This window comes from Genypterus blacodes, unplaced genomic scaffold (genome assembly GCF_046128005.1).
Source record: "Genypterus blacodes isolate CSIRO-AG114 ecotype Tasmania unplaced genomic scaffold, CSIRO-AGI_Gbla_v1 ptg000037l_1, whole genome shotgun sequence".
NCBI lineage: Eukaryota > Metazoa > Chordata > Actinopteri > Ophidiiformes > Ophidiidae > Genypterus > Genypterus blacodes.
The window spans coordinates 855,547-875,337 of record NW_027466850.1 but is presented as its reverse complement, the minus strand read 5'-3'; the positions used below and the strand labels follow the sequence as shown (position 1 = coordinate 875,337).

The window sequence follows — 19,791 nt, the reverse complement described above, 5'->3', positions numbered from 1 at the left end:
GCAGATGTGCTGAGTGAAGGTTGCAGACTCAGGCTCCGCTGCTTTTTTGCAGACGAGCAGCCAATCAGAGTCGAGCCCGAGTGCCGAACCGACCAATCACAGCGCAGAGGAGCTCGGAGGCTTCATTAGCAAGCGAGTTCTGTGAGCAATTATCTGACCTCAGAGCGAGCATCACATGCAACTTTAGAGTGTGTGTTTCTATAAAAAGAGGAAGAGGAGGAAGAAGAAATTTATACTGAAATTTGATTTATACTTTTTTTCAATGATGTGGGGATTACGTAGTTTGGTATTCTGTTGTAATTGTGTTTTTATAAACTGTAATTGTGCAGAAATTCAGGAATTAACACAGATTAAAGTCAGCAACTGATCAACAGAGCTTCACTCCCCATGAATTTTACTTTTTAAAAACGTGTTCACGATATAATTGCGGTATATATGCAGAATTAAACTAACTGTGCTGTTATGGATTTCAAATCTGTTATAATGCTCCTATAATTATTCAATAAGGCGCCAACATTGCCCCCCTGTGGTGACACGGGGTTCAGCAGCTAAGGTTTAGGAGGAAAATGCATCAAATACTTCTGGAAATCTGGAATCCTGGAACATATTAAGGTGCTTTAACATGGACTCAAGCTTCCAAGAGAATTGATCAGTCTAAAGACCTCTAACTCAAACTATACAAGTATTTAACCAGTGAAGTACATAAAAAAGAACTTTATGTGACTTGTGTGATGGCTGCATGCAACCTGGAGTGTGTTTTTTCAGCTCTTTGCTAATGTAAATGAAGCTTGGCCTATCATTGTAAATCCCTCCAAATAAGAAGGGGCGAAGTTCTGCGTCTCCCAAGTCAAGTCACTAAATATAAATGTAAATGTCCAAAACAAAAGCCTGGAATGTAAATGTGAGGATCTGCACTCGTTTGGGGCATTGAGCCATCGGTCCACCCGGTAGTTTAGCACTCGGAGTTCTATTCACCCCATTCAGGGAGAAGATGTGTATGTAAATGTGAAGGCTGATGAGGGATAGCGTGTGCTGACGGGAACAGGGGAGCACTCAAGACCTGATGGCTGCTGTTCAGGTGCAGATTTGTACCACCAGCAAATCCAACATTAGCATAAAGACCCTTGCGGCATGTTGGAACTTACTGCACCAGCCCGACTCTGTGCCACATCTGTATTCTGAGCAAACTCTAAAATACATTATCTAGCAATATCATGTCATAATAACCTAGTTCACACCTCTAATCTGCATGATTGTGTCAGGTAGCAGCACTCCACACCTCTATTACATCTCAGTCCTTATCTGACTCCTTCTCTGTGGGCTGTTTGTAAGGATAATGGTGTCAGTTAATGGATAAAGTCTCACATCAGGCCTCTCCTCTGTAATTCTCAATGACAAGCTTATATCCACGCTTTCACAGAATCATATAAACTAATCTGTAGTAAATTTGGTTTGAATATCCTTTTTAAACCCTGCGTCCTCAGATGTGGACATTATACTTTTCCTACCCTAACCCTCATACATCCTTGGTTTTAACGTGGACCTGTTGTCCTCATGTCTGGACATATTTTTGCTGCCACTAAAGGTCTAAATATCACTTTGGGTTGCTGGGAAACACAGCAGACGGGAAGAAATGTGTTCAACTCTTTGTTTTCATATGTAATACCACATATGATCACAGGCTTCTTTTTTTGTTCTGTACTTATTAGGATCCATTAATCCAAAACAGCAAGGATAAATTATAAATGCATGTGAAATGAGTCCAGTCCAGGTCTCAGGAGGATGTAATTATATTTGTGTACATATTGATAATAGAGTGCAGCCTGCAGGTTGTCAAATGAATGTTTTCACGTATACCAACAAAATGTTTCTAAAAAAGAACAGAAAGGGAAACATTAAGGGTGGTTCTGGGAAACCTCCACCTTTGAATCCAGCAGCCAACACACTCTAAACCATGCATTAAGTCATTACACCAGGATGCTGAGAGCTGCATTGTGATTATTTCAATTTTCTGAGAATGGCTTTTATTCTGAGCAGCTCTTTCATGAAGCCTAATGGATTTAATTACGGCGTGTGCTCGTACCTGAATGCAACCCGGACTCATTATGTTCTATAAAACATTCGGTCTAAACAGTCCCAGCTATGTTTTTCTTTCCATTTTATCTCTTGACATGACGATCATAAATGTAACCAGGCAGAGTAAAGGAGGAATTCTGTCAGACTGTGTTGACGGGGATGATTGAGGCAGGACGCTCAGATAACAAAGGCCAGAGAAAGTATCTGTCTACTAGCTTAGATTCAGTCTGATCTGCTCGAAACTTTAAATCCAAATCTCTTAAATTACAGATGTCAACCCTACACCTACTCTCTTATACTCTCTTATTCTGAACTCATCCCGTTGTCTTGATTCCTTCCTGCAGCCAGTTGCTGTGTTGTTGTGTGTGTGTTTGCTGGAATCAAACATTTATTTGACTGCAGCGCCCTCTATTGAAAGTGCTGCTGCAGAAATTACAAAACTGGTATCAATTTAGGGAAGTGATTGGCAATGAAAGTATAATAAACAGCTTTGTAGTCGATATATATTAATAACATGGAAACACTGCAGACAGATATAAAGGCACAAAAATACACAGAGACGAGAGTACTGCCACTGCCATTGTCACAGTCAGCGTCCTGCATGTTAATGAGTACACACCCATCTGCCCCCCTGCTGTGTGTGTGTGTGTGGACTTCACTAGATCTGTTCACACCTCTGCTGACTCAGCATTCCTCATTCTCCCACACCTTCTGGCCTCCGAGTGACTCCATACCTGACAAAACTATAGATTTGGCGCCTTTGGTATCCCTCTTAGGAACAGTTCAATGGCTTTAAAAGTCTGACGTGTCTGGCTGAATGTCAGAGAGGAGACAGCAGGAGAATAATGACTGTCATTAAGCCATTATGGGCATAATTAATCTCAGCTGTGTCTTTTCTGCGCGACAGAATGCACAATGAACTGCAGCTGAAGACAAAAGCTGAAGCTGGTACGATGATACCCGCTGCAGTGAGGAACTCTGATTATGCTGCTTCTTTGTAAAGTCTTCTAAATGAGAGATTGTGATCGATACGGTGAAGACACGGTTTTATTTTAGCAGGTTTGAACAGATGATGGCGTCTCAGTTCAGTTGGGACCTTTATTTAGCCAAGGAGGGAAATTCATTTTGCAGCAGCACAACATAACAATAACAAGACAATGACAACCGAGGAACTGTGCAGCACACAACACACTACAATACAGTAAGCAGAGTCTACGCGTTAAAAACAAGTCAAAATAAATACAAATTGAATAAGAAACGTATTATTTCTACAGGACAGATGAGCTTCAAGCAGATGTATGAGGTGAAGATGCAGGCAAACGGCTACAACCAGGATGTGGACAAGCTAATCTCCAGAGAGACTTACTGGATCATACAGGTCCAGATGACCCACAGCTTCTACCAGCACTAACGTTTCATATCAGATTGTGGAAGATCCTCTCTTCTTAGCTGATGTTTCCCAATGCTTTTCATAAATTTCTACAAGCAGATGCTGCAGTGGATCGTTTCCACACGGCTGGTTTAACCCCATTTGCTCTTTGTGGTGGACAGCGTTTATGACTGTACCATGTGTCAGACAGCAGATATCAGACTACCATCAGGCTACCATGGCCTACCTCTGCTCACACACACCCCCACACACACCCTGGCTTCAGATATCATTTTCTTCTGTTTCTGTCTGTGTCTAGGATAGAAATAATCACTATAAACAAAACGTAAGCGTATTATTATGATGGTACCTCAAGCTCTCCTGGCAGTAACTGATATCCATTATCCCTGGTTTGTTTCCATGGTGACCCTGACAGGAGGGCTGCTCATCCTAGATTTTTTCTCTCAAAAAGTTACAATTACAACAGCACGGACCAAAAGGACCAGCATTCACGAGTAAACAGGGATATGGACGGTGTTGAGAGACAGGTACAATGTTACACAATGCAATTCATGAGGATCTTGTGGAATCTGAACAGGAAGGAGATCAGCAAAGCAGCGCAAAGTGAACCCGTTGAGACCGCCCAACTAAATCTAAGCCACAAATCTCTGATCAAATATTAAAGCAGTCAATCATGCAATTCACTAGTCTCCACTAGATGGCGCCACAAGCCTGTCCAAGGATGAAACTTCCAGGCTGAAGTTATGCTCTGTGCACAAACACAGTAAGTGTGCTGTCTGGACTTAAATGAGGCATGAAAAGTAGAATTTGCTTATTTTAATGCCTCTAAATTCACAGATTTGATGGAAAAGCTCGAGATCCAGATGGACAGACTCCTGGACCTCCTGCAAAAACCTAAAAGACTTGGATTCAACCTATATACTGTATACCTAAACTACTACACTCTCTTTCTATGCAGTTTCAGGGACGTGGACATGGAACTTGAAATCAGTCTGAACCGTTAAAAAAAAGTGAAAAAAAGGAGTAAAAACAGTGTACAAGAGTCAGGTGATCTCTACGTTTATTTAAATTAAATCATATAGTACTTTAAAGCATTTTAATATTTACCAAAAACACTAACCTTTTTTACTCAATTAGATTCCGTCTCATTAATATCACGTTATATTTATAGGTGCTAGGCAGAAGATGGAAGAAAAATACAGGCGCACAGTAGGTCAAACAGGACTGAAAGCATATCAAGGAATCGTTTGTAAACAGAAGTCAAGGCACAAAAATACTGCAACAGACATGGAAATGTACTAGAAAAGAATGTTAGGTACACACATACTTTACATATCTGTTAGAATTTTGCTGTGATTACCCTCTAATGTGTGATGTGGTTTTTTTTTTTCTTCCTCTGCTTTTTTTATTTTTTTTTTATTTTTTTTTTTCCGAAATTTGATTTTTGTAGGAATGTTAGATCATCAGCTGTGTGATTACAGAGCTACTCTTCGGTCATGCAGGACAATATACGGTTTGGCTATGAGTGATGAACTTATGTAAACATTATTTTTAAAAAAGCACTTTACTTTAATCAATCATATTTTACTTCCCGTGCCTGTGCTGCTTCTCTTATAAAATAAGCTTCATGTGATTAAAAGTTTAATAATTTGCACATCAGAAATTCTAACGTAAAATGGATGCACTGATATAAAAAAAAAAAAGAGTTTCCTTTGCCTCCTCTAGTAATTGAAAATAAAGAAAATGAACGACAAAAACAAACAAAAAATACAATAATAAATGTTGATTTGTGGTCATAGCCCAAAAGAGTTAAACAAATACGAGCAACTGGATCAGATCAATGAAATTCTGCAAAGCCGCCTTGAGTTCTCAGTCTCTCAGGTATCTTTATAAAAAGCAGATCAAAGCAGAAATCGTGGTTGGCCAGTGCAGTCATTCATGATTCATGTGTATATTCCCCTCCATCGTTCTGGTCGTCGCAACACTTCAAGTAATCTAATGAGACAAACGCACACAAAAACACAAACACAAAGCGGTTATTCAACAAGACCTTCACTTCCATGGCTAACAGAGCTGTGATACATGAGCCTCTCCTCTCTCCTCTCTCCTCTCACCCTGACTCTGACTTGGGACTCTAGAAGAGACCACAGTCCTTCAGGTTGTTCTTGATGATGACGTCGGTGACTGCGTCGAACACAAACTGCACGTTCTTGGTGTCGGTGGCGCAGGTGAAGTGGGTGTAGATCTCCTTGGTGTCCTTCTTCTTGTTCAGATCCTCAAATTTGGTCTGGATGTAAGCCTGGGCCTCCTCGTATTTGTTAGGGCCTGAGGAACACAAGAGAGTAAGAAGAGCTCCATAAGTCTGAGGTATGATCATGCAGAATGGTGTGCTGGATATGAATGTGACTGGCCTGTGTGTGTGTGTGTGTGTGTGTATGTGTATGTGTGTGTACTGAGATTGCTCCTTCTGTACCAGAGTACTCTGGGAAGCAGATGGTCAGAGGGCTGTGGCTGATCTTCTCCTCAAACAGGTCCTTCTTGTTGAGGAAGAGGATGATGGATGTCTCGGTGAACCACTTGTTGTTGCAGATGGAGTCAAAGAGCTTCATGCTCTCGTGCATCCGGTTCTGAGTGGCACAGGCAGAAACGTGGAGTTTAAGGTGAAGTGAGGCACAGTTCACACACCTCAACGTTTGAAATGATTGACGGACCAACCAGCCGGTTGCTCAGGACTCACCATCTCCTCATCCTCAGCCAGGACCAGATCATAAGCGCTCATGGCCACACAGAAGATGATGGCTGTGACTCCCTCAAAGCAGTGGATCCACTTCTTCCTCTCCGACCTCTGGCCTCCAACATCAAACATCCTGCACACAGAGGGCATTAACATCAGAGAGCAGGCCCACACACAACTTCTCCAACAACAGTAGAATAGTGACTAAGCACATTTAACGCTAGACGAAAAGGGAAGAGCCCCTCCCCCCTTCTTGCTCTCACACCCTTCCCTCTGGTGCTCACACTCTCATCAGGGCAGAGCAAGGCACCGAGCGCTTCATCCTTTCACTGGCACTTGTTGGCATTTTAGCACAGTGCGGTTGCTGTGGTAACAGCCGCTTTAAGACAGGTTGAGTCATGGTGGCAGGTTGTTTACCACGAGCCAACATGACTTATTCATGAAGATGGCGTGTACCTAGCTGACTGAGAGGGAACGCTCCTGATGGCAGAGCTAAAGCAGCTGAAGTCACAGGAGTTTAAGTATCTCAGACTGATATAACGTTTCACACAGCCCTTCATTCTTTACGCTAAGCCGTTGCTACTGTGCAGATTTTGGTGGAAACATGTAGAAAGTTAGAGGAAGCTTTAGGTATCAGAACAATGACACACACACAGTACAGAGTCAGTAAAGAGTGTGTTAGTCTAAACTGTGAAATCAACGTGAACACCCCGTACATGAGCTGAAGGTCAACATAGGCACGCTGGATTAGCTTTATTACCCTACAGAGACTAGATTGTGGTAAGACATAAACATTACACAGGCTCAGAACACACACACACACACACACACACACACACACACACACACACACACACACACACACACACACACACACACACACACACACACACACACACACACACACACACACACACACACACACACACACACACACAGCTTTGATGGAGTCACCACAGCGAAGGGAAACATTTTGGGTTGGATATCTTACAGTTTCATCATCAGCCATTTGCCAAATGTCTCCAGCAGACACCAGTACAGTGTGTGCCGTCTGAGAGCTGCTTACACTCTGCAGGTTTCATAATCACACTGGCCAATATCACATCATCCTCACAAACACAATAGACATCTATACTCAAAGAAAACACAGCACATGAGCCACATGAGTGAAAACTGAGGTGAAGCCAGTTACTCTCCTCTTCATTTGTCATTTCTCCGGTTTGCTCTCACTGCGTTGTTTCTCTCTCCAGTGCAGTAAAGTGGTGATGCAACCGAGCCGCTGACACTCCAGCCCCCAGCTGTGACAAGCTTCTACTTTGCTCCTCTCCCGTTTCTGTGTTAGGGGTGTGTGTATGTGTGTGTGTTGTGTGTGGAGCTCCCCAGAGGCACGCAGAGATCTTACACTCAACAAGACAGCAACTTCACCACTGCTCTACAAATTGCTGACTAAATATAGACTTTTTAGTAAAGGGACACACACACACACACACACACACACGAAAACCCTTTTAGCAAAACATGAAGACGTGCAGGTTAAAGGTGACTAACTTGAAGTGCAGGTCCTTGAAGGTGAAATGTGTTTCCACGATGCCGGTGGTCTTCACTCGAGTCCGCAACACGTCCTGCTGTGTGGGGATGTAGTCTGACTTGGCTATCCTCCCCAGGTCGTTCAGGTAACTGATGAACACAAACACACACACAGTCACACGTTTTGGTAACAACACTGAAGGAAAGGTGCTGTGTTAAAGTGTCTCCCATAGAGGTGAGGAATACAGTAGAGCCTCCAGTAGGGCTCTGTAGCAGCTCTGTAGCAGCTCTGTAGCAGCTCTGTAGCAGCTCTGTAAGTCGTGTGCTGGGTTTGGTTCTTCATATTTAAATTGCTGATAGAGATATTTTGGGGTATTCTAATAACAGGAAACTTTTTATTAGTAAATATCTTTCTGAGCATCTTAATATGCGTAACCTCTCGAAAAAAAAGAAAAAAGAACTGGGGCATCTTTTTTTAATTCCCCTTTGAGAGCCTTAACAGCAGTGAGGGGAGTTCACTGAGCTCTATGATCAGAATAATATGTACAAGCTCTTCCCTTTGGTTTATTAAAAAAGAATAGAAACAGCAGAATGACATGGAGAGAAAAGAAATCAATGTTTTAAATATTGAATTTGTTTAAAGCCAGGGTCCCTGTGCTTTGTTTACCAAACTGTCTCCTTAGTTTGATTAGTTTGAACTGTTTACAAGAAACAGCCTGTGGCTCCATTAGAGGGCACTTTGTGGTCATTCCAACAACAATGACTGACAACTGTGTGTGTGTGTGTGTGTGTGTGTGTGTATGTGTGTGTGTGTGTGTGTGTGTGTGTGTGTGTGTGTGTGTTTCTGCCTGCCTGCAAACACAAGCAGAATAAGCCATCTGCCCTCTCAGACCTGCAGGCCTGATAGACTACTTAAGGGGCTTCATAGACGATGATACAATCTTAAATACATTACACAATGCTGTATAACAAAGAGCAATCTGGTGCACAAGGCAACATCTGCAACACCGCAACATGCCACAAGGCTTCAACCTACTCTCAGGTGTTTAATCACACTGCATATTTATCAAAGGACAAATTAGAATCATGTCAAAGTTCTTCCACAGACGTTACCTCAGCACCATGGTAACCTGTGCTGTTCCACAACCAGGCAGGGACTCTGAGGGTCATCTCACAGCCTTCACGTATTGTACACAAGCAATTACAACATTAAGGACTGTGTCTTTATCCGTCTGTGTAGTGGCTGCAGGAACCATTGATGTTTTTAAAGTGCACAGTACACATTCTTCTGGATCAAATCGATGAAAGAGGAGTGGTTCCTGTTACTATGAGTTGTACGCGCTCTCTCTCTCCCCCCCCTCTCTCTCTCTCTCCCTCTCTCCCTCAGACAGGGTTTATACAGCAGCAGATTCTCTTGATGTGTTGGAACACCGAGCCTATTCTCAGCAACATAACGGCTTTAATAAGAGCTGTGAAGTCCGGATGAATACGTTATGATTACACCGGGTAGCACATCTCTGTCCCGATGGAAGTTACCTGCAAATGCCATCTTAACTGCAAAGCAGTCACCTGTGAGACGCTGCAGAGGGGATTATAGCACGTTCCGGATGTGTCATAGTATTTCCAAGCCCTGGAGTATTGAACAGAAATCAATGCAGTACTTTCTGCTCAGGGAGCTGGAGACTCTGGATTCTGATTTCAGAGCGTTAATGCGTCCCTCTGGATCAACGTGATGATCTCTCACCTCTCGCCGACAGCCTCTCACCTGTACTTCGTGCTCTCCGTACTATTACATGGTTACATTATAACAATGTGGCTAACAAATGGAACACTTAGGGATGAGGGTCATTGAGGCAATAAAGCTCTGAGCTGAGAGAGCTGCAGACCGGCAGCACGACCCGAGAGAAACATGGAAGCTGCTGGTTACACAAAACACCAACGTCTTCATCATTAATCACCGGGCTTCCATAGGGTTAGAGTTCAGAGTCAGAGCTGGCCTTTTTAAATATCTGCTTAAAAGCTTGAGGTTCAAATAAGAGAAAGATTACAGACAGGAAATGCTGCAAGAAAACATTTACTGACCTTTCATCTCATAAAAGCAAAGTCAAGTGCTCGCTGTTGTAATGGTTGCATGTTTTGGGAAGTTGGGTTGTTAAGGAAATATCTGCTAATGCTTGAATGTGGTTTTTACATTTTTTAACACTCGCAAAGGCTCTGCAGGTTATATAGAGCACACACACACACACACACACACACACACACACACACACACACACACACACACACACAGGAGTCCATGCACCAAGAGGCTGGCGGAGGAGAAACCCTGTATGAATAGGAGGTCTGTGCTGATTAATGGCTGCTGATTGTCTCATCAGTCATAATACTGGGCTCCTTCCTTTGTGCTAATCACTGAGGTACATGCCAATATGGCTCAGCAGAGGGAGGAGTGTGTGTAGACTGGCTTCTGCAAGACGGGAAATAATATTGTCATTGTGTGCTTGGTGCAGAGCGGCTCATTAAGCATCAGAGGATAGTGTCTTAGGAAGTCTGAATGAGTTGGAGGAGATTTTGAAAGTGCGGTCACAATGCTTCTTCACAATGATCCGCGGTAATCATTGTGTTACTGTTGGGTTAAAGCAAGGGAGCAACTCACTAGGCTGCCGAGTCGTTGAGCTGGTACTCGCGTGCGCGTGTGAAACAGCTCTGGACGCCGCCATCGCCCCACAGTCGTAGGATGACGTTGGACAGGTCCTCTGGCAGGATGCCCTGCTCCTCCGCTGCTGCCGACAAGGCAAACAGTTGGCGGGCATCATCCTGACGAGGCGAGACACACACACACACAAATGCAAACACAAACAATACATTAAGATCTTATGGTCTGGATTGTTGGGTTGAACTACAATTCATTTATATCTTGACGTGTAACTTATGTCATGTTGGCAGAGAGAAAGACCTTGTTGATGTTTAGCATTGGCCAGTTTGTTGACTTCAGGATGAAACCACCTTTACTCTTTCAGAATAAAGGTCATCAAGAAGAGCCGAATGACAAACAACAATATCTCTAACACATGGAACATATTGACTGTTGCTTTACTTCATATTCCAGTCTGAGGTTTTGTTGTGGCAACATTCCATATGCAGCATCCAGGCAGAAACAGATTAAAAGAAATAAATGATAATTTTAGCATCTGTGTTTCTATGGAATCCATTTTAATTGAGTGTAAAAGTGAGCGCAGCATGGCCGTCTCTATTTCCCCCACATTCTATCAAGCCAAACATAATTACTCAAATTGACTTTGATGTAGGAGTTGACAGACTGTGCTTCATCTTCTATTACTTTGAAAGATGATCTTTGAGATGATCTGTGAGGAGGGAAGACGTGGAGCCCGTTTGCACGACGACAGCTCCACAGTGAATGAAATGGCATTCTCTCCTCCCTCCTGTAAGCAATCCCTGCAGTTTCATTCTGTGATGCGTCTCCTCGGGTGGTGCCCTGCAGGATGGCAGATCTGCTCTGTTTCTCCAGAGCACCCATACGTGCAGAAACACAATATACACGGCCCGGCAGGAGTCCGTCTTAATGCAACTGCTAGCCCCGCACTCCATTGCTTAGTAGGAAGTGAAAGCTGCACCCTGACAGAGGAATTATTCAGCAGCATTAACTCAGATGGCTCAACTCCTCAGGGAGACATAGATGGTCGAGATGGAGGCAGAGCAGTAGAGATTATATCTTGGGACAGCTATATTATGCTATGCTACACTTTAATAGGTTCCCTGTGGTTAATTTATGTCTTAAGCTACTCCTTCCTCTTTAAAGCCCCAGGGGATTTGATCCAGACTACTTTATGTAACTTGTTTCCATAATCTATACAAATGTACAGGTAATACACTGGACAAGGCATCGGTGATTAAATAGTAAAAGCATCCAGCCTGGGAGGAAGGTACGGGAATTTCTATCAAAAATTGATGAAGAAAGGCCATGCAAATAATGAAAATGTGAAGATGTCATAATGAAAAATTCCTCATGGCTCACGTTGCTAGGCGACAGGCAGGTTAACTATGATGCTCAGCACAGCATGGTAGGAATGATCTCATTACACTTGAGATGAGAGTTGCCGATCAGTATTATCACGTTTTGCCGTTTCCTCTCAGGTAGAAGTATAAACATCATCTCATTTCCTTTTCTTCACATTCATTCAGACGTGTCAGCTTGAACTCTGCTGTGAGAGACTTACCGCTCTTGCAGCTTCCTCATAGTCAATCTTGAGGTTGGCCATGGCTTTGATGATGGCCATGATGGACTGGATTGTGTTGCTGTAGACAACTGCTCTGTACTGCTTACACTCATCTTCTGAGTATCCGTCCTCATGGATGATCCTGAGCACAAACAACAACAAGCATGAGGAGATTAATGCTAGATTCCCATTGTGATCAATGTTAGTTACATAAATATGAGAAAAAGGTAACACTGCACTTGGAGAGATGCTATAACTCATCTAGTGTTCTATATTCATTGTTCAGCAGGGCCTTAATCCACTGTGCAGGGTAAAGTCATCTCTGCAGACGGATTGTGTAGATGTGTCTGATACTGTGTGTGAATATTCAGAAAACAGGGAAAATCTGGGCTGAGGTTCCAACAATATTCTGGGTTTTTTGTATCCCTCAGCTGGAGGATACTAAAACAAATATTTACTTGCTGTTGGAGCAAGCAAGAGACAGAATGAGGCATGTGGTTGGAAAAGCAAAAGGATCTGACAGGAGCTGCTGAGCTGTAAACCAAACAGAACCATCTCCCCTGGTTGGTCACAGCCCCGAGGCCGGTCCCTCAGCCAGGATGCTCATTTGTTGTGTGCTGTGCTGAATGAGACCTCATTAAAATGCAAGTGAGCCCACTGAGAAAGAGGAGCACAGCCAATAAGAACTGAAAGCCCCCTGTGTTGTTTTTTCCATCATCCTAACATTTAACGGTTGGATCAAAGTATTTCTGTCTGGTTTGTGAAGCGCTTTGCAAACTTCACTTTGCTTTGCAACACTGCTGTTCAACTTATTTCCTTCAAATCTAACATTTGGCTTCAGGCTTCAGGCTCCTGTGGATGAGGCATAGCTGGGCAGTAAGAGTCCAGAATAATCACTTTATTCTGAGAACACACTGATGCCTGACAAACATCAAGGGAGGAGCTACACATATAGCCCCGCCCTCTACACCGTACTGTTACCTTTATTCTGATCGAGGGTAACAACACAGAGTAAGACATGCACATGGATAGAGCTCATAGGGAAGCATTAACCCCGCCATGGTCCATGTGTAGACCTTCACTCTGTCACACAGCAGTCGTATTCATATGGATGCAGTCGTGCACACAGCAAACACTCTGATCAATCACTCAACGGTTGGCTTACTTCTTAGTTTTTGCTTAATGTTGACTATGCATTCATTGCCTGCATTAGCGTGGCCTATTTCCAGCCCACTGGTCCTGGGCCAAGGAGGGTCCAGCTAACTGGGCCACACTCTATACTTATCAGCCAACAAGAGAACGCAATTATCAGAGGAGGAACATCCATGTGTATCCAAGCTGCACGGAGAAGGTAAACAAGACTCGGCCTTGTCATAGATACAAACATTTCACAAGGACTAGCTAATGTTATAGGATGATTCCCAGATCCTTCAGATGAAATGTAGCTGTATTGTATAAGAAATGTGAAGAGGTTACAGCTAAGGACGCTGACATGTGCATGCTTCCCTCAGCGCTCCCTTATGGTCTCTGCTGGGACTCCTCATTTGAGAAACAAGCTACATCCTATGATGGAAAATGTTGAGAAAAGGCTCAATAATGCATAAGGAAGGCAATTAGGCCTGTGCAGAATATGAAAACCTCTGTTTAACAAGAAGACCAGCAGGCACAGTTTTGGCCAACTGAATGTATTTACCGTTGTATAGAAGTGTATCATATTGGCAGGTGTGTGTCCATGTGTGTGTGTCGATTCTCACCTAAACTGTATTTTAATTGTAACATGGAATCATCAAATCAGGCACTTAAAGGCGAGTAACCTCAATTTTATATGGAATCGTCTATTAAGAGAATGACATAGCATATAATCACATTATACCAGGTGAGTCCCATTAAAGGACTCCATAAACTTTAACTTGTGCCCAGTATTTCATGTTAATTTGTCAGATGTAATGAGAGGAAAACAACATGCAGTCACTCACTTCATCTGCTTCACAATGGTGCTCTTCCCTGACTCTCCAGCACCTGCAGAGGGAACAAAAACAGGCAGAGGTTAAAAATACGCTCCCATTAGCAGAGAAATGTAAACAGGCAGCCTGCAGGGCAGTCGCACATCTGGGCCCTCGTCTTTCTTTCTCCCCCCCTCCTCCTTCACCCTCCCAGCCCGGGCTGCAGCTCCATAACACAGCTCTGCTCTCCTCATCTTGAGCCAGACCGTTTCTCTCTCTCTCTCTTATTGTTTGACTTCTGCTGGTCCAACTTAACATTGAGGTTGGTAACTTAAGACCCTGTTAATGAACTGAAACATCTTATCCAACATGCTACACAAGGTCTGGTTGGCCTATTAAAGTCAACCCTCCCTCCTCTCATACAGCTCCATCTTTGTCCTTTCATAACAGCAGTACCCCACCCTGTCTCCCCACCCTGTCTCACCCTCAGCAGGACCACAGCCTCTTCATCCTCCCACTACCTTCCTAACATTCCTTCGCCTTCTTTTGCCTTTGAGACGAGGCAGTTTGTTATGGTTCACATTTTAAATGGAGATGTCTTTCACAGACAGGATATGGACTTTACTTATCCACTGCTGTGTTTATTCTCACAGCCCTGGGGAAGCCAAGAGAGCTCATCTGCCACGAGGAATCTAACACTACACACACAGAAACACACCCGGAGGTGACAGTCACTGCACTTTCCACTCATACTGGCCTAAGGTGAAGTCTTTCTGCTGTGACCCTTGCCGAAAATACACCACTACACACACACAGACATTCACTGTGAAGCCCCCGGGGTAGGAATCAGCTAAGATAGAATCAAAAGACAGCTGTCAACCCAAACTCCTTCATGGTTTATGAGCTCAGAATAGGCGAGCGAGAGGACATATGGTCCGTCAGTCTGAGCAAGTGTTCAACGCAGCCTTCCAGCAAGGTTCTCTGTGTGTATTGTGGTATAGGAGGAGATGTCACTAAAGCAAAACATGAACAACATACATGGGCCTTATGACCCGACATGATGGAGCAACTGCATTATTCAGTTCGTCATGTGGAGAGCACTCCCACTACTCAGCCCATCTCTACATCCTGGTGACGGGCAGCGGCAGGCAGATTCTATGAAATTGAGCACACTCCACTCCATTCACTGGAAATCTAATCATTTGTCGAATTGGAGCTTGAATCCTACCTGCCTATGAATCACATGTGCCAGGTCAAACATGTACTGACCCCAACCTGAGGAGGTTTGAAATGGAATTCTATCTGAAGCACTAAAGTAAAGATGGCTCAATGTTGATCATTTAACAAATGGATTCATACAGTGTTCATCAATGACAGAGAAATGAATAATCATTAATTTCGCACTCCCACATGAGAAGGGAGAGGCCGAGATCAGAAACGAGTGGACTGTGCCCCTGGAGCCTCTGTGGCTCGGCCGCAGGTATGTGAGTATGGAGCCAGGCTGCCACAACACAGAGTTCATAGACCTGAGAATACACTGATGTGGCGCGCACACACACACACACACACACACACACACACACACACACACACACACACACACACACACACACACACACACACACACACACACACACACACACACACACACACACACACACACACACACACACACACACACACACACACACACACACACACACACACACACACACACACACACACACACACACGATAGTAGTAAACATGGCCTTTGGAGTTTGCCCACTGAACTTGAACTTGCTAGGAGGTAAAGTTATGCACATACTTGAGTGAAAGTGTTGTTTTGATGAACAAGAAGGCAGTAGTTCCGTTTAGGGTACACTATAAACACAATGGACCCTGTGCCCGTGTGTGTGTCTGACTTCAAGACTCTGATTAGGTGTGTGTGTGTGACTGAGCATGTCAAATCTGTTTGAAATTCCAATGTTTTGCCTACAAGTTATGCTTCTCATTCTCTTAGAATAACTTTAATGTGAGGGGGGGGGGGGTTACTCTGTTGCTGCAGTAATCCAGGTTACAATGAAATGATTTGAATGAAACACACACATGGTTAAACTTAGTGAAACAACCCTCCAAGGGAATGTGCTTTAGGATGATGGAGGAGCGGTTGTTGTGTGTTGGGGCAGATTGGGGCAGTAACAGTGAGCTGTGGTTTGGTGAGGAGAGGGGAGTCTGTGGGTCTGATGGAGCCCAACCCTGGCACATCCTTCACCTGATCCGTGGTCAATACTGCATTATCACTATGACTGTAACGAAGGCTCAGCCCTACAGCTGCATGTACACACACACACTCACACACTCACACACATACACAACCACACTTCTTTCATACAAGTACTGTACTTTCCAAACATGCTGTTTGTGGAAACGGACAGTGTTTACCGCCCCCTGCACGATGAACAGACAAAGCTTCTCTCTCACACACACACTGTCAAGGAAAATCCAACCACAGGGGTTTCACCTCTCAGACCGGTACGTGGGATGAAGCATTGTATAAGCTTTAGCTTGTAGCCTAGTACTTATATCTTTGAGATGATTGCTCTAATGACTTGTGTCTGCACTGTAGCTCGACTCCTTCTCACATGTTCTGCACACAGCTTTTCTTCTTATCATCCATCAGTGGTTTCTTGAACATATCTTTTTTCCCCCCGTTGTGCATAAACCAAGGCCAAACTGCACAATATTTATTACGTCTAAATACTTCCAGGTCCATTGTGGGTTCAGCCACTTTCCATTCAAACAAGAACCGCAGAAGAAAAGCCCTTTTGTCCTGCAGTACTTAAATACTCCTAACAGCAGTATTTGACTGAACTATTTGACCAAGACACTAAGGAACCAGACCCAGATGAAAAGATTTCCAGAATTTGGAGGAAAATAAATACCGCTCACTGCCTAGCAACGGGGCAAAGTGGAAGACAGCTGTGGTTGCGTTTGACTCATGGCAGAGATTTGGACTTTCTAAAATTAAGAGAATGAGGAGAAAAAAACGAGGCAGAGGGTGGAAAGAAAGAACACTGTGTTCAGATTCCAAGTGCGTTTCAGTGAGTGGGCTTCTGTACGTCTGTCACCATTACTTCACCTCTCCCATCATCATTTAGATACTTAAAAAGGTCATGGTTTACAGTAAGACAGATAGAGAGAACCAACACGGATGTTCACTAAATAGGTGCCAGAGTGACAAGGCTGTAGCAAGCCTGACCCAGGGCCCGACCCTGGATGGATGGAGTCATGGTGAGAGTCATTAACAGCAGCACAATCAAGTGAAATGATGGTTACGGTAAGAGCAAATGACTCCTTCTATAGTAATAGGTAGCTTCATGGCGTAGGCAACATTGGCACTTGGGAGAACAAACTTTTAATGAAGTCACAGGTGGCCTTTGACTCACACAAGTTATTGAAAACAAGGTGTGTTGTTGTCAGGGCGCTCGGTGGTTCCATTCATTTCATTAAAATAAAAAGGACATGACTCGTATTTGTAATTGAGTCAAAGAGGAGCCCATCCATCTCTGCGCTCTCTGCTTCATTAAGACTCACATTGGTAGCTATAATTGAGCACCTGTCCTTGTTTGGGGGTGAGAGGGGAGCTGGCTGGGGGCCGAGCTGGGAAGGAATAAACACAAGTAGGGATGCTACTGAGCAAACAGGTAGCTGCAGGGTACAGCACAGAATACTCTGGTTCCAGTACCTTCAGCAGGTTTCTGAAACACTCACTGTCCACGACACTGTAATGATGTAATGGTGTATATCTTTGCAGGTAAAAATAGCGATGGGCTCTGTTATTTTTGGGGCCCAATGTGAGGAAGAGGGCAGCTTTCCAGTGACATAATCTTCTACCATTATTTGCTTTGGTTGGAGTCTCCACACACGCTTTCCATCATCAGAGTTAGCTTTTGTCAAAGGGTTGTTGTGTTGTGACCGGGCTATTCTTCTGAAATGCATCATTTCCCGCTTGTGTCCTTTTGTTTTTGAGAGTCAAAATGATTCCAAACATCTGTGGCAGCCGTGCTGGACTCAGAGCCTCCATGTTGGACTTGCTACCATAATAGATGACGCACGCTGCCCCACACACACACACACACACACACACACACACACACACACACACACACACACACACACACACACACACACACACACACACACACACACACACACACACACACACACACACACACACACACACACACACACACACACACACACACACACACACACACACACACACACACACACACACCACAGGAGAACCCCGCACAAAATGATTGATGTTTGTGAAATGTAGACATATTCCATTAAATAGGATTTGGATTCATTGGACATTGACAAACTCTAGCATTAACGCCACATAAGCATCCTGTCAGTTCATCTTCACATCTTACTGAACTTCACCAGCTGACATGAACACACACAACAGGGTTTTGCAACTTGTTCCCATAATCTCATTATTCTTTTATTCAACAGTGGAACATCATTTTGCCAAGGTTACCAACATAGTTCCATTTCTTTAGTGAACCTGCCTTAGCGAAAAGAAACCCTGGCACTTGTTGTTAAGCTCAGGATAGAATACAAAGTTAAAATGAGCAAAACATTTCTACAGGGAGTCTTAGTGACTTGCTGTTTGGTGTCAAGTGCTCTATCGGCAACAATTAGTCTGATTTAAGGACACAGAGATGAATGCAGGTGAAGATGGTGTCTCATCACTCTGTTCCATGATTACACAGACATGATGGGGGTGAGACGTGTCCATGGTCTAAAGGAGATAGTCGCTGTATACGGTCAAATAAAAGATGCACTGCGTCATTTAGGAATAATTCACAGAGGTAAAGGGTTAAATGATGAATTCAGATCTAAAAGAGAGCAGAGTGTCATACTTGGCAGTGTGTGTGGAGGCTACCTACCTACTGTCCTGTGCCAAAGCAGCAGATTAACAGTTTCAGACAATCAACTCATTTCTTTATCTATCTGCAACCTTCAGTGCCAAACTATTGCATCAGCATTCTGCCTCATCACATTTAAGATGTAACGCTTTCAAAAGGCCTGCCAGCCGCAGCATTAAGGCACTGGCAGCGTTTGTGGGTGTGTGTGTGTGTGTGTGTGTGTGAGCGAGTACACATGCGGGGATAGATAAACATCTATGTGTTTGGAGCAAGTGTGACCCATCCTAGAGGGAGTGAAAACAGGAAACAAAGGCGGCAGTGTGAGCCCCTGCAAGCAGAGAACACAGGGCTGCTGTTGACATTTAGGCCTGGACCAACCAGCACTACCTCACACTGCACCCTCACTCCGCTCACACACCCCCATTCAGAGAGGAGGAGACGCGTGGATGATGCTGATCTACAACTGCTTCAGCCGGCCGCAGCATCTCATTTCAAAGCCGCTAGCAAAACAATGGGACGGAAGCGGCTGCAACTTATTGTTAATCAGAGTTTAGACAGACAATAAACGTTGCGGACCACAGTGTCAAGTCTGAGGAACGCCAACAGGTTTCCACAAACGTTTCTAAGTGTCCAGATGAATTAGATAGCGTGTGTGTAGTTCAGTAGTGGTCACTATTTCTGTCGACACCTCAGTCCTGCAAAACAACATATAGAAAAAGATGTAGAGCTTCATATCTGCTCAGCAAACAGGCATGGGAGACGTGGAACTGCTATATTTGGCATAAAGCACAGAATATATAGACGTGGTAAATAAGGCAAGTAGTGGAAAACTGGAAGATAAAACTTTAATTAAAGGAGAACAATCCATCATACAGCAGCATGGATTCCTTTTAGGAACAGGAACTCCCTTCTCTATACCCCAGAACTAGTAATCATTGTTTACAGACTGCCACACACACACACA

The 19,791-nt window shown here is 43.9% G+C and overlaps 1 protein-coding gene across 1 annotated transcript in view; it reads right to left on the bottom strand.

Annotated features, from left to right (window-relative positions):
- Positions 1-4,509: 4,509 nt before the first annotated feature.
- Positions 4,510-19,791, bottom strand: part of LOC142996263 (guanine nucleotide-binding protein G(i) subunit alpha-2-like) — a 41,005-nt gene continuing 25,723 nt past the window's right edge. Inside the window, exons 2-9 of the mRNA XM_076147197.1 lie at positions 13,942-13,984; positions 11,966-12,107; positions 10,384-10,544; positions 7,749-7,877; positions 6,204-6,333; positions 5,940-6,093; positions 5,581-5,791; positions 4,510-5,461 (exon numbers count right to left, since the gene is read on the bottom strand). Of these exons, the coding sequence (XP_076003312.1) occupies positions 5,601-5,791; positions 5,940-6,093; positions 6,204-6,333; positions 7,749-7,877; positions 10,384-10,544; positions 11,966-12,107; positions 13,942-13,984 (950 nt within the window). The 3' untranslated portion in view covers positions 4,510-5,461; positions 5,581-5,600. The remainder of the gene's footprint in view (positions 5,462-5,580; positions 5,792-5,939; positions 6,094-6,203; positions 6,334-7,748; positions 7,878-10,383; positions 10,545-11,965; positions 12,108-13,941; positions 13,985-19,791) is intronic.